The following is a 13605-nucleotide window of genomic DNA, read 5'->3' as shown; positions in this document are numbered from 1 at the left end:
GAAGAAATTTCTAAGCTGAAAGTGTTCTCAAAGCCTGGCACAGGCTGCCCAGAGGTGGCTGAATCCCCATCCCTGAGGTGCTTCCAAGAGGCAGAGATGTGGTGCTGGGGTACATGGCTTAGCCCCAGCCTTGGCAGAGTGGCAGCTCACCCAGAGTGGACTGGGTGAGCTTAAAGAGCTTTGCCAACTAAAACAGTTCCATGGGCTTAGTCCACCCCCCTAAGCAGGCAGGGCAGAAGTGGCAGAAGCATTTTGTGCTGCACCTTTTTTGCAGACAGAAGGGCACCAAAGCTCTGCAGAGAAGCCCAGAGCCCAGGGGTGCTGTGTGGCAGTGCTGTGCTTTGCCTCTCCTTCTGTGCTTCCTGCCCTGTGTGAAGGGGTGAATGGGTCGTGGGGCAGCGAGGCACTGCCAGAACAGCCAGCTGGTGGTTGGAGGGGGACCTGCAGCTTCACAGCATGTCCTCCTGCTGGCACAGCCTGCATCTTCATCCCCTCATACAGACAGAACCACTTTTCCCCATTTCTGTAGAAAAAGCTGCACCAAAGCAGCAGTTTAATGAGGTGTGGTCCAGCCTAGCCTGCAGACAGAGTCTCAAGGTGCTGGTGAAGGGCAGCCAAACCAGCAGGTGTCCCTGGGCAGCTCTGTGTGCAGCACGGCAGTGGTTCCGCTCTGTGCCACCCCGCTGGGGCCTGCCACCGCCTCAGGTTATTCTCCTGCGCTTCCGCCGCCCCTCTGCCGCCTTCTGCACGGGCAAGGGCAGGGAGAGTCTGCCCAGCTTGTGCTTCTGATCCTCCTGGAGTCCTGGCAGCCCCTTGGCATTGGAGATCCTCAGCCGCATGGCCCTGGCGATGTCCAGCACCCTGGGGAGCGGGAGAGAAGCTGTCAGCGGGCAGGAAGCCCTCTGTGCCAGGCACTGTGCCAGGCAGGAGGCAGGGCCCAGCAGGATGCAGTCTCCACCTCTCAGGGTCACCCTGCACACACAAGCTCAAGGCCACAAGGCAGAGGCCTCCTGGGAGGGACAGGAGGCTGCTGAGCTGTGCACCACCACCTCCAGGAGCATCACCACCCACAAGGGTACCCAGGGGCTCTGATGACCTCCAGGTATCACCAGACCCTAGAAGCACACCCCTCATCCAGGAGCCCACAGTGTGCCTTCTCTGTGCCCTCCACAGACCCTATCCAGCCAGAAGACCCCCAGGCAATGCCAGCAAGAAGGACCAAGGTGCTCCAGCCAGGAAGCTCTTGGTGGATAGGGCAGGAGGAGCACAGCCAGAACCCACCAGACAGCGCCGGGAGCTGGGTACAGTAGAGGCAGTGTGGAGCCGAGGAGCTGCAGCAGCTGCGTCTGACACCTGCTGGGAGCAGCCTGTGCTGCAGCCACTGTCACAGTGCCTCTGCCATGGGCAGCTGCAGGCCAGGGAGCCACAGCCAGGGCTGTCTGCCCAACTGCTTTGTGCCTGTCCATTCACTCTGACTCGGCATCGCCTCACTGCACACACAACGACTGGCAGCTCTGCCAACCACTCTGCTGCAACCTGCCCAGGCCCATCAGTGTTTCAGAAACAAAAATTACCTCCTGGGTGATGAGCATGGAGCGGGGAAGTGCCAGGGGCCTGCAGTCCCTCCTGTACACACCAGCTGCAGGCTCAGACTGCAGCTGTGAGGAAAGACTCCCTTTCCAGTTTCCCTGTGGCAGTCACCTGCAGACCTGCACTGGCACTCAGACTGACACCTCAGAGCAACCAAAGCTTGCTACAGGTTTAAGGACTAGTGTCCCAATGGTAAATAGAAGTTTTCCAGAGAATTTGAGATAATCCAGGGGGATGGATGTCTGCAAGAGGCTGAGCAGAACACAGGAGGTATCTTTATCCCTTTCCATTGGTCTGCAAACTTCTGTGCCACCTGAGGTGCAGCTTGTTCCCCTGGCTGCTTCCTCCCCGCTTTCCCCTTCTTCCTTTGCTTGCCTTCTCCTCACCTTCTCTGGGTCATAGTAGGAGCAGTGGCAGGGACAGGGGAGAGATGATTCTTGCTAGCTGGCACAGGTTGCTGGGCCGTGCCCAGTGGGTCTGGCTCTGTGGGGCTGGTTGTTTCTATCTGTATGTTTACTACCTTTTATATTTAGTTTGGCTTTGTGTTTATGTTTGTAAATATTATTCCCATTTAATTTCCAAATTGTGAGCAGGTGTGGTAATTTTCTCATTCAGGGTAAATCCCAGCTCTGTGTGGTGCAAAACCACCACACAGTTCTACAGGGAGAAGGGCACAGAGCACCAGGAGATGCCACTTGTCAGGCATGAAACAGAGCAAGTCCTGGGATTTGCCCTGGCTGGCAATGTTGGTGATGCTGCCTCTGCCTTCCTCCCTGCAGCTGAGCACCTCCTGATGCACCTGAGCACCTCCTGGCAGCCCTCTCCAAGTCTGAGATGTACAACCACCCTCCTTTAAGAGCACCATGACCTCAAGATAAAGCCTCCACATGCTCATGAAGTCCAATTACAGCAGACTCACCAGCAGCTGTGACTCTTGTCACCCAGGTACCAGAGAGGCTCCAGGGGTCCCTCCCAGGAGTCCTCTGTGGGAGGATCAGGGCTGTCCCAGCAGGCAGGGACAAGAAGGTTAACTCACCTGCTCTCAGGGAGCTTCAGGTCATTCTGCAGGACTGTGAGGTCTGTTTGGAAGCTGTTGATGTGCAGAGCCAGAGCAATGACATAGGCTGTGATCTTGGCTTTCATGGATGCAGAGATGAAGTTCTGGACACTGCATGGCAAGGAAAGGAGAAGAGGGGAGATGGGAAGCATGGAGGGGCACAGGGCAGATGTGGGGTGTCCCATGAACCAAAACACAGCCTACATGGCTGGATGAGCTTTAAAAGTCCCTTCCTACCCAAACCATTCTGTGATTCTATGAACTTGCAGGAGCTTCCCAGCCTCTCCTCCAGTCTCTGCCCTTCTCCCGGCAGACCTCCATGGCAGCACCAGGCTAAATCAACCTCTGTTTCTGCTGGGTCTCAGCCCAGGAGCACTGACCAGTGCAGATATTTAGCTTCCTCTCTGCAGGTTTCAGTGGAGAACCCAAACAACTGCCTAGGGTCATGTAGTTGTGAACTAAACTGCCTGAGAGCAAAACCCAGCATGTGCCACAGCAGCACCTCTGGAGTGCTGCAAGAGCTGAACATCCACCTTGGCTCAGTGGCAGTGCAGGTGTGGAGAGCTGCCCCAGCAGCTGCACAACCTGCACCCACACCTGTCCAGGCTGAGGGCTGGACATCCCCCTGGCCATGCTGGCTGAACCCATGGGGGCAGCTTTGCTGTCACACTCAGAGCCCTGCTTCTCCAGACATTTCAGATCCACACTGTCTGCACACATCAGCAACCACCACCCAGGGAGCACTGCTGAGGCCATACCTCAGCTTTGGGCCCCTCACTGCCAGAAGGACACTGAGGGCTGGAGCAGGTGCAGAGAAGGGCAAGAAAGGTGGGGAAGGGTCTGGAGAAGAGGGCTGGGGAGGAGCAGCTGAGGGAGCTGGGGGGGTTGGTGTGGAGCAGAGGAGGCTGAGGGAGACCTCCTTGCTCTCTGCAGCTCCCTGAGAAGAGGCTGGAGGCAGGTGGAGATTGGGCTCTGATTCCTAGGAACAAGTGATAGGATAAGAGGAAACAGCCTCAGGTTGCACCAGGGGACATTTAGCTTGGACATGAGGAACAATTTCTTCCCCAAAAGGCTTGTCAAGGCCTGTGCCAGGCTGCCCAGGGCAGTAGTGGAGTCCCCATCCCTGGAGGGAATTAGGAGAGTGTAGACACAGGGAGATGGTTTAGTGGTGCCCTGGCAGTGCTGGGTCCATGGCTGGACTCAGTAACTTTAAAGGTCTTTTCCAAGTGGAACAACTCCCTGACTCTAGAGGGCTCAGGGTGTGAAGCAAGGGAAGCTGCTGCTATCTTCCATCTTGGTAGGAGGTCTCCAAGCTGAACTCTGCCCTCTGGCCCAACATCAAAGCAAGCAGAGTTTCTTACCTGCCCTTGTTGTAGGTCAGTGAAGTGAAGTTCTTCATCAGCTTCCTGCTGATTGTGTGTGGACAGTCAGGACCCATTGGATCTAGGACAGAGTGGGAGTTGCAGTGAGTCCTTCTGTGCTGCCTCCATGCCCACCACCACCATGCACCTGTGTCACCATGGCACTGATCAGCAATTCCAGGAACACAGAGTGGAAGGAACCTGGGCACCTGATCTCCAGGTCTCATCATTTCCCAGGCCCGAGAGAGGCTCCTGACAGCTTCTACTGTCCTTACAAATGGGGCCTCCCACGTGAGCACCACTCAGGCTCAGGTGTGTCCATCCCCTGCATCTGGCAGAGGCCTGCCTTGCAGAGGTGGTCCTGCCACACACAACTCAGACACCAGCAAACTCCTGCTAGCACCAAGCATGGTCCTTCCCTCACCCTCCACAAGTCCTTCATGGTGGCTCCTGCCTTCAGCTATGCAGAAGCATATCTACACCAGGCTTGCCATCTCCTCCACCATCCTCCCTGACACCAAGGGCACCAGTGATGCCATTTTTAGTGGGCACGGACACAAGCTCTGTGGGGGACAGCAAGCCCTGCTCCTGCATCCTGAGTGCAGCCAAGGGCATGGTCACCCTGACCCACACATGGAGCTGAGCAGCACAGGATGGAGAAGGCTTTCTCAGAGGCACACAGATATGAAGGATCTGTCCTGTACTGTGTGCCTCCTGCACCTGGAATGTGGAGGCTGGAGGAGGGAGTGTGGACAGCTTTCAGCCTCTTGGCTTAGGACTGAGGCATGAAAATAGGAGCCATGTTTGTAAGCACAGAACTATGGATGAACCAGAGAGAGGCTCAGGGTTTCCCATCCCAAGCTGCCCTGCCTCAGGGGATCTGGTGATGCCATCCTAATGCACAGCACTGAGGAGGACCAGAGATAACAACCTCTGACAGCATGGAGGCTCAGCCTGAGAGTGGAACAGGCTGAAAGCAGCTGCTGCAGATAGCTGTTGCATTGTACAGCTCAGCCTGTGCAGCTCCACCACAGCCATGACAAACCAGGTCCCAGCAGGCAGTCTGGAAGGGGAGGAGCTCAGAACTCCCTTACGCTTCTTCCTGATCATTTTCAGGCAGCTGAACTTCACCAGGGTGTCCAGGAACCAGAGGCATCTGGCCCTGTGGTCTCTGCTCTTCCCATCATCAGGCAGCAACTTCAGCTGCTCTAAAACAAAGGAGCAGTGGCTGAAAGAGAGGGGAGGTGAAGGTGAGGCTCAGAGGACCAGGAACCAGTTTATAGTCAGCACACAGCTGTCACTTCCCAGACTCTTGTGGAAATCTATCAAGGGCAGCTCCTCTTCAGGTGCAGCTGCAGTGCCAGAACTGCAGGCTCTGGAGGTGGCACAGGCCCACTCCTGCTCCAGCACAGGGAGCAAGGTGTGGGTTGTGCTTTTCCTGCTCAGCACAAGCAGATCCTCAGACATGTCTGTGCCAGCTTGCCAAGCCACAGCAACCTCCACAGCAAGGCCTGGCTGGGAGAGGGCTAGGCCACAGCCACATGGTGCTCAGTGCAGTCCAGGGGCCCATTTTGTAGATACCTGCCTTCAGACCCTCTCTTCCTTCTCAGTGGTTTTAGGTCTTTTCCACCCACAACAAGTTTGTGACTGTCCTGCAGGCAGCCCCCAGAGGCCATCCCTGCTGCTGCCTCACCTGTACACAGATGACTGTGCTGCAGCTTCCGCCCAGGCAGCCACTGCTCACCCACGTGTGGATCAGATGTCCTCCCTCTGCCCTGGACAGGTTGCCCTGGACAGGTCACCCTGGGTGCCCTCCATCCCCACAGCAAGACTGCAGGTTCACAAGGCCCACCCTGGCTAATGCCAGGCTGCCTGCAGCCACCCTACCTTTTCTCCTCTGTTTTCTTGGCAAGCTCCTCTGCAGTGATGTTGACAAAGGCTGCTGCTGGGACCCGCAGGGCCTCGTACTCTGCTGGGGACAGAACTGGAAGGGTTTTAAGGAAAAGTGCAGGCAGACTTTGGCTCCTCCCCTGGCCTGAGCTGCCTGCAGCCAGGGGAGCTCTGTCCCTGGCTTTGGGAGCTGTGGGGAAGGACAGGGGGCAGGAAATTACAGACAGGCAGGACAAAACAAGGGCTGGAAGCTGGCCAGTAGCAGAGGTCTCCAAAGGGCTGTGGCTCAACCACAAATCCCTTCTCCTGCATGGCTGACCTCACTACTGCCCCAGTGCAGCTGCTGCCACTAGGCAGGTACAGCATCCTGCTCCTGGGAGGGCTTCAGACCCCAAAATGCCAACACAGCACATCCCTGCTCTCAGCTTTGGGCCCATGAGGGGAGAAGAGGTGGCTCACCCACATGCCTGGCAGCACCCACCCCACATGCCAGACCACTGGGGCTGAGAGGTGAAACCAGAGAGGAACCACCCTGCCATGGCAGAGGATACTGTCCTCAAACTTGTACACATGCTCTGGTTTCTCAGCATCTTCATTACAGGGTGGGAGGAAGGGGGAGATGTTCTGTGTGTCCTCTTGGGTCACATCCTGAATCAAGGCTGTGAAGAGAAGGAGGAGAGAAGGGTATTTGGACCATGCAAAGGAGAACACAGAGCACAGCCCAGATCCTTCCTTGCAGCACAAGCCTACTGAAGGGTGGCTCTTGATCAACAACAGTCACAGCAGGAGCTCTGAAGGTCTAAAATTCCAGCTGAGGTTCTCACATGGGGGCTGACTGCACAGCAACCACTCCAGCGGGCACAGAAGAGCTTCTGACAGCCCTGCCATGCACCCATCACTTCCACCAAGACCTTTCTGTTCCTTAGAGTTCATAAAACACACACAAGAGTACAGAAAATTCCAGGGAAGGAGTGCTCCAAGACTGCTGCTGCTGCAGCTCTTGCCTGCATATTAGGCACCCTGGGCTGCAATGGGCACCTGCTGGGCACAAAGCAGTGCCACCAATACCCAGCCCAGCAGAGGAGGGGTGAGATGGTTTCTGCAGTCACACACCTCTCCCATTCCTGGCCAATGGAATTCAGAATCCCAGAAGTGCCAGTGGCAAGCAGCTCTGGAGGTCTTCTGTCCAACAACTGCCTACAGCACATGGCCAAAGCAGCCCTGCCTTTGTCCTGCCAAGGCCTGGAAACCCCCAGGGGTGATGACTCCACACACACTGTGACCTGTCTCAAAGCTGCCACCCTTCAAAGCAAGAAAGTTCATCCAGCCTCCAGCCTCCCACCTGGACCTCCTGAGGTCCAGGGACCTCTGCAAGCTGTACAGCTGACTCCTGCTGGCACTGCTGAGAAGGGTTTGGCTCTGAGTGCCCTTCAGCAACCTGTGGGTTGCTGTGGGATCCCCTCTGACCTCCTCTCTGCCAGATGAACCAAGCCAAACTGCCTCTGCCCATCAGCTGTGTGCTCCAGGCCCCTGCTCTTGGTGCCCTGCCATGACTGACTCCTCGGTCACTCCTCCTCGATCAGGGCAGACACAGGGTGTGGCACAGGCTGGCCAAGGTAACACAGGTGCAGCCTCCCCAGCACTCAGTGGCAGGGTTATCAACATCACTTAGCTGTGGAGACTGAACATTCCCTGCAGCAGGCACAGTAGCCAAGCCCAGACTCCTGCTTGCTGCACCCCCAGCAGAAGCCTCATAAGGTCCTGACGAGGTCCATCAACCTGTCTGACAACAGCACTGCTGGGCCTGCTCTGAGGCAGAGACCCTTACTCATAGGCATGCCACGTGAAGGCAGGGTACAGCTCAGCTTCAGGCACATCCAGCACCCCAGAGAAGGTGGAGGTACCGCCTTTATCCCAGAAAGCTGACATCCAGGGACCTCCACAGGGACTCCCAACGAAGGCAGGGACAGACACTGATGCCACAGGGACCTTCCCCCACCCAGGCAACTCCCACCCTGACTGCAGCAGGACCAGCAGAGAGCAGCTCCCTCTCCAGCGGGAGGCTCTGCAGGCTCCCCGCTCGGCCGTGCCCCCAGCTGCCCCTGCTGCCGGCAGGGCGGGCGGCAGCGCACCCGTGACTCCCTTGGCATCGATGACGCTGGCCGCGGCCTTGCTGACGGCCGTGCTGACGACGTCGCTGCCCACCGCGTTCAGCCGCCGCGTGCTCAGCGCCCGCTTCTGCTTGCTGGTGCCAAAGGCCTCGATGCACAGATCCATCTGCGGGGACAGCCACGGGCAGGCAGGGCATCAGCGCCCTGACAGCCCGGGGCGCCGAGCACGGGCGCCCACGGGCACCAACGCCTCACCCAGGGGCGCCCACGCCTCACCCACGGGTGCCCACAGGCACCAACGCCTCACCCAGGAGCGCCCACGCCTCACCCACGGGTGCCCACGGGCACCAACGCCTCACCCACGGGTGCCCACGCCTCACCCACGGGCGCCCACGCCTCACCCACGGGCGCCCACGGGCACCAACGCCTCACCCAGGGGCGCCCACGCCTCACCCACGGGTGCCCACGGGCACCAACGCCTCACCCAGGAGCGCCCACGCCTCACCCACGGGTGCCCACGGGCACCAACGCCTCACCCACGGGTGCCCACGCCTCACCCACGGGCGCCCACGCCTCACCCACGGGCGCCCACGGGCACCAACGCCTCACCCACGGGCACCCACGCCTCACCCAAGGGCACCCACGCTTCACACAGGCACCCATGCCACACCCAGGGGCACCCACTCCTCACACTGGGGCACCCACACCTCCCCCACGGGCACCCACGCCTCACCCAGGCGCACCCACGCCTCACCCCCAGGCGCACCCACGCCTCACCCACGGGCACCAATGCTCACCCAGGGTCACCCACACCTCACACAGGCACCCACGCCTCACAGATACCAAAACCTCACAGTCCCCTGGGCCCATCCCAGCCACACAGCCGGCCCTGCCCTGCCCTGCCCTGCTGGGGCCATACCCCAGCCCGAGGCACTATTCATCTGCTGCCTGAGTGAGCTGCTGGGCACTGAGAGGGCTGAGCCTGCAGCAGATGCAACTGTCCCACTCCTGCCACTGTGACACAGACCAGAGCAGAGCAGGAGGTGGGGTTCCTATCTTACCTTCTCCCTGTAGGACTTGTTCTGGTACTCCCTGCTGTCATCAGCTATGAGGTTATCTGCAAGAGAGCAGAGGGCAGCATGCCTGGCTTGCAGCAGACGCCACAACACAGCCACTCACACCCTGCCACCTCGGACTCACTATGGCAGACTTGGTACACAACCTCCAGATCTCCTCTGCAGGCCTTCTCCAGCTAAAGAGCAGCTGAAGGTGAGAGACTTTCCAGAGCAAGGAAAGAGGCTGTAAAGCCTCTGCCCTTACCCTGGGGGCTGCAGCAATGCCCAGGGCCTGCTGCACAGGGTGGAAACAAGCTCCCAAAAGAGCAAATGCTCCAGCTTGTGCTCCTGTGGCCAGTGACAACCAGCAGCTCTGATGAGGACCAGCTGCTGTGTCTCAGTGGTGCAGTCCCTTGGCCCAACACTCCCCCAGCTAAGGCTGCATTTTGAGCAGGAACAGCTTTGTTACTGCCTCCAGCACTTCCACCCTGCCTTCTCCCTCTGTGCCTCACGCCATGCAGGGCCTCAGGAGCAGTCTGTAAAGGTCTCCTCCTTCCTCCACGCTCAGGGCAGGAGGCAGAAATAAGGCAGAAGGAGCAGCCAGGGAGCCAGCAGTGCCTGCAGTGGCTGGATGCACACCAAGGGATAGCAAGCAGCGACTCAGTGCTGAGCTTGAGAGCATTTCCCCTCCTACCTGACAGCAAGGGCTGCATGTTGAATATCTCAGCATTGTGAACTTCCATCTGTCCAGAGTCCTTGTCCAATACACCCACAAAATACCTGGGATGGAAGATGGTTAGTGAGAGACTCCCCTGGGAGCAGGGTGCAGACCCATCTGCACTCCCCAGCCCCAATCCCTTTGGCTGTTCCAAGCACCCTGGCAGCATGCAGCCTGCCCTAGGTGAGCCTGCTGGGGCAGTGGTGCTGAGGAAATGATCTCCAGAGGTGCCCTGAAGCTCCTCTGTCCTCCTGAGACTCCCAATGTCACAGCAGAGCAAACTGAGCCCAAGGCAGGCACTGGTCTGTGCACCACCACAGAGACCTGTGGAAGTCATAAAGACAGCTCAACCATCTCCAAAATGCACAAAGAAGCCCAGGTGCCAGCTGCTCCTCTGTCTTTCCTGCCATGGCAGGAGCCTTGGTTTCTCAGTGCTTCCAGTTTCCTGGGCTCCCCAGGGCCACTTCTCTGCTTAGTAAAAGTCACTTGAAGCCCTCCAGGCTGCTCAGAAACATGGCTGTGTTACCTCTAATGCAGGACAGTTCCTCTTGTCTGAATTCCTTCTCAACCCATGTGGTTTGTGCTGGTCCTCACTATGCCTCACAGCCCCACAGGAGCCCCCCACAGCCTCCAGCCTGGTCAGGCAGGACTTGCCCTTGATGCAGCCATGGCTGTCTCAAATCACCTCCCTGTCCTCTCTGTGCCTTATCAGAGGTTCCAGGATCTGTCTGATGATCTTCCCAGGCACAGAGGTGAGGCTGACAGGTCAGTAGTTCCTGGGGCTCTACCTTTGGATGCTTTCCTTCCTCCAGTCCGCAGGGACCCCACCTGACTGCCAGGGCTTCTCCAACATCATGGAGAGTGGCCTTGCAACCACATCAGCCACTTCCCTCAGGACTCTGGGATGCATCTCACCAGGTCCTATAGATTTATGCACGTTCAGGATCCTCAGGTGGTCCTGAACCTGATCTCCCCTTGCAGCAGGAGGCACTTTACACCCCGGTCCTCACCTAGTGGTCCATCAACTCAGGAGGGGTGAGGAGCAAGGCTGCCAGTGAAGACTGAGGCAAATAAATTATTGAGTACCTCAGCCTTTTCCTGGTGTGGTGACACCAGCTCTCCATCCTCACCCCACACAGGGCTCTCCTCTGCTGGCTGACATACTTCCCTGTTCTGGCTGATGACTGCTTCTCAATCACCTCCTCACCCCTTCCTTCACAAGGCCCTTCCAAGGACACTCTGTCTGCAGCATCACAATTCCCAAAGGAGCTAACATGCCCAAACAGCTGCTGGCTTGGGTGGGAGCTGCTGAGCCAGCTGCAAGAGAAGCTCCCAGGAGCTGTGAGCAATGCCCTCTGCTTGCAGCTCCGTCTCCCCAGTGACCCCCTACCTGCAGAGGGAGTTGCACTTCAGAACCCCGCTGCTGAAGTTGTTCCCCACATAGGAAAGCCTCTCAGTTTCTGAGACCTGAAAAGCAGAGAGGAAAGGGTTAAGAGAGGGCTGTGAGTGACCATCTGCATGGGCTTCTGTCCCTGGTGCCACAAAGCTCTGCACTCCCAGACACCAGTCAGGCACAGGCAAACTTCGCCTTGTCTGTTTGGGTTGTTTTGTACCAGGACAGACATCTGAAGCTGAAACTGCCCATGATGTGCAGCTCTACCTCAGCTCTCCCTGGGCTGGAAGATGAGGAACCCCTCCAAAGAAATGTTGGGACTTGTGATTTAAACTGAGTTCATCAGTGGCAAACGTAGGGGTCACCAGAGTTAAACACCTTGCTGTGCTGACCACTGCACTGAGTCCAGAAACAGCACAGGATCACAGATGTTAGGGGTTGGAAGGGACCTCTGGAGATCTTCCAGTGCAAGCCCCTGCCAGAGCAGGAGCAGAGAATCCAGCACAGGTCACACAGGAACACATCCAGACAGGGCTGCAAAGGCTCCACAGAAGGAGACTCCACAACCTCTCTGGGCAGCCTGCTCCAGGGCTCTGGCAGCCTCCCACTGCAGAACTTCCTCCTCCTCTGGAGCTGGAACCTCCTGGGCTGCAGTTGCCATCCACTGCCCCTTGGCCTCTGGCAGGCTGCAGCTGAGCAGAGCCTGTCCCCTGCCTCCTGACCCCCAGCCCTCAGCTCTTGAGAGACATTGATCAGATCCCTCTCAGCCTTCTCCTCTGCAGACTGAACAGCCCCAGGGCTCTCAGCCTCTCCTCCCCAGGCAGTGCTCCAGGCCTTTCCTCATCCTTGTAGCCCTCCCTTGGGCTCTGTGCAGCAGCTCCCTGTCCCTCCTGAGCTGGCTGCAGTCTTCCAGGTGAGGTCTCAGCAGGGCAGAGCAGAGGGGGAGGAGAACCTCCCTGGCTGTGCTGGACACACTCCTCTGAATGCCCCCCAGGACCCCCTTGTCCTTCTTGGCCCCCAGGGTGCATTGCTGTGCCATGCAGAACTTGCTGCTCTCCAGCAGATCCCCTCCCAGCCTGTGCTGGTGCAGTCTGAGAAAGAAGCAGGGTTTGCTCACAGTCACCAGTGAAGAGAGAACAGGGCTCTGGAGTCACCCTAAGGTACAACTGCCAATGTTCCAGGGTCCTTAGCGCAGCTGTTCAAAGCCTGTATGAGCTTATACCCAGGATGAACCTCACAGACTTCAGCCTGGGCATGCTGGACAGTGTTGCCACCACAAGTGAGGGGAGCTCAGTTTACAACAGGGTTCCCAGTGACCCCTCTGAAGGTCTGGTCCTGCCTAGTGACTGCAATTCACTGACTGAAACCCTGAGCTGGCACCAGGAGTGGCTCCCTGCATTTCACATTTGTGTGCCCACCACCCTGCAGCACACTTTCCCTGAGGGTCTGGCTGAAATAATTTACTCCTTGAGCTCTAAACCTTAACAGCAGCAGCAGAAAGCACCTTCTGACTTCAGTCTGGGCTCTCTCTTCACAGAAAGAACAATAAATCCCTTTAAAATGTAATTTTACAACAATAAAGCTTTTGCTGAAGCCTAGGAGACTTGTTGCCTGAGACTCTGGTGGGATTTAAGGGCATGGACTGCACTTCAACGAGGCAGGAGTGTGGAGAGGTGCAGCACTCTCCCTGGCACGGGGCCACAAGGGCTGCAGGTCAGATTGGCCTTTCTAGTTCCCAGCTGCCATCACCACAGCCACAGGGGCAAAAAAATTGCAGGTCTCACCGTGCATGGGAGCCCAGCCCTCCAACCATGCCCCACAGCAGAGCACTCCACAGCACCGACACGGGCGGGGTGATGGTGGCACTGTACCCGCCACCGGGGCCTGTTCCGGGACAGGCGCGGCCACGGCAGCCCGGAGCTGAACCTGCCCCGAAACAGGCCCCGGGATCGGCACGAGGACCGGCTGCAGGCGGCGGTCAGACCCTTACCAGGATTCTCCGGTGCTTCTTCCGCGGGTGGGCCTTGTCCTTGTTGCGGTAGACGGTGAACTGCAGGGAGTCGGAGTGCTGCAACCTGCCATTGGAGAACCGCACTGGACGGTGCGGGAATGCGGGAAAAGCTTGAGACCGGGTGATGCCCGCTGCTCCCCCGCGGCCCCCGCCCCCACCCCCACTCCCGCCCCGCGGCCCCCGCCCCCACCCCCACTCCCGCCCCGCGGCCCTGTGCCGTGCCGTGCCGTGCCGTCCGGTCCGGTCGCGGCCCCTCACCCAGCAGCGCCGGCTGCTCCGCCTCGGAGTCGCCTCGGTAGCACCAGGTGGCGGCCGCCATGTCGCGCGGCAGCGAGGAGGCCGCTGATTGGCCAGCCGCCAGCACGGCGCCCTGCGCGAGGCCGTCACTTCCGGCCGCCGGCGCCGCCGCAGCGCCGCGC

At 58.5% G+C, this 13605-nt stretch overlaps 1 protein-coding gene across 1 annotated transcript; it reads right to left on the bottom strand.

Annotated features, from left to right (window-relative positions):
* Window positions 1-434: 434 nt before the first annotated feature.
* On the bottom strand, window positions 435-13555 carry POLR1E (RNA polymerase I subunit E). The gene is made up of 12 exons (XM_054178754.1): window positions 13445-13555; window positions 13166-13269; window positions 11173-11249; window positions 9759-9844; window positions 9071-9126; window positions 8031-8175; window positions 6450-6557; window positions 5896-5992; window positions 5103-5236; window positions 4009-4090; window positions 2627-2758; window positions 435-861 (listed from the first exon to the last, which is right to left on the bottom strand). The coding sequence occupies exons 1-12, from the start codon at window positions 13503-13505 to the stop codon at window positions 702-704; spliced, it is 1242 nt and encodes a 413-aa protein (XP_054034729.1). The 5' UTR covers window positions 13506-13555; the 3' UTR covers window positions 435-701.
* Between the last annotated feature and the right edge of the window lie 50 nt (window positions 13556-13605).

This window comes from Dryobates pubescens, chromosome Z, assembly GCF_014839835.1.
Source record: "Dryobates pubescens isolate bDryPub1 chromosome Z, bDryPub1.pri, whole genome shotgun sequence".
NCBI classification, from domain to species: Eukaryota; Metazoa; Chordata; class Aves; order Piciformes; family Picidae; genus Dryobates; species Dryobates pubescens.
Note: the sequence above shows the minus strand (reverse complement) of the source record. Positions and strands in the feature narration are given on the sequence as shown.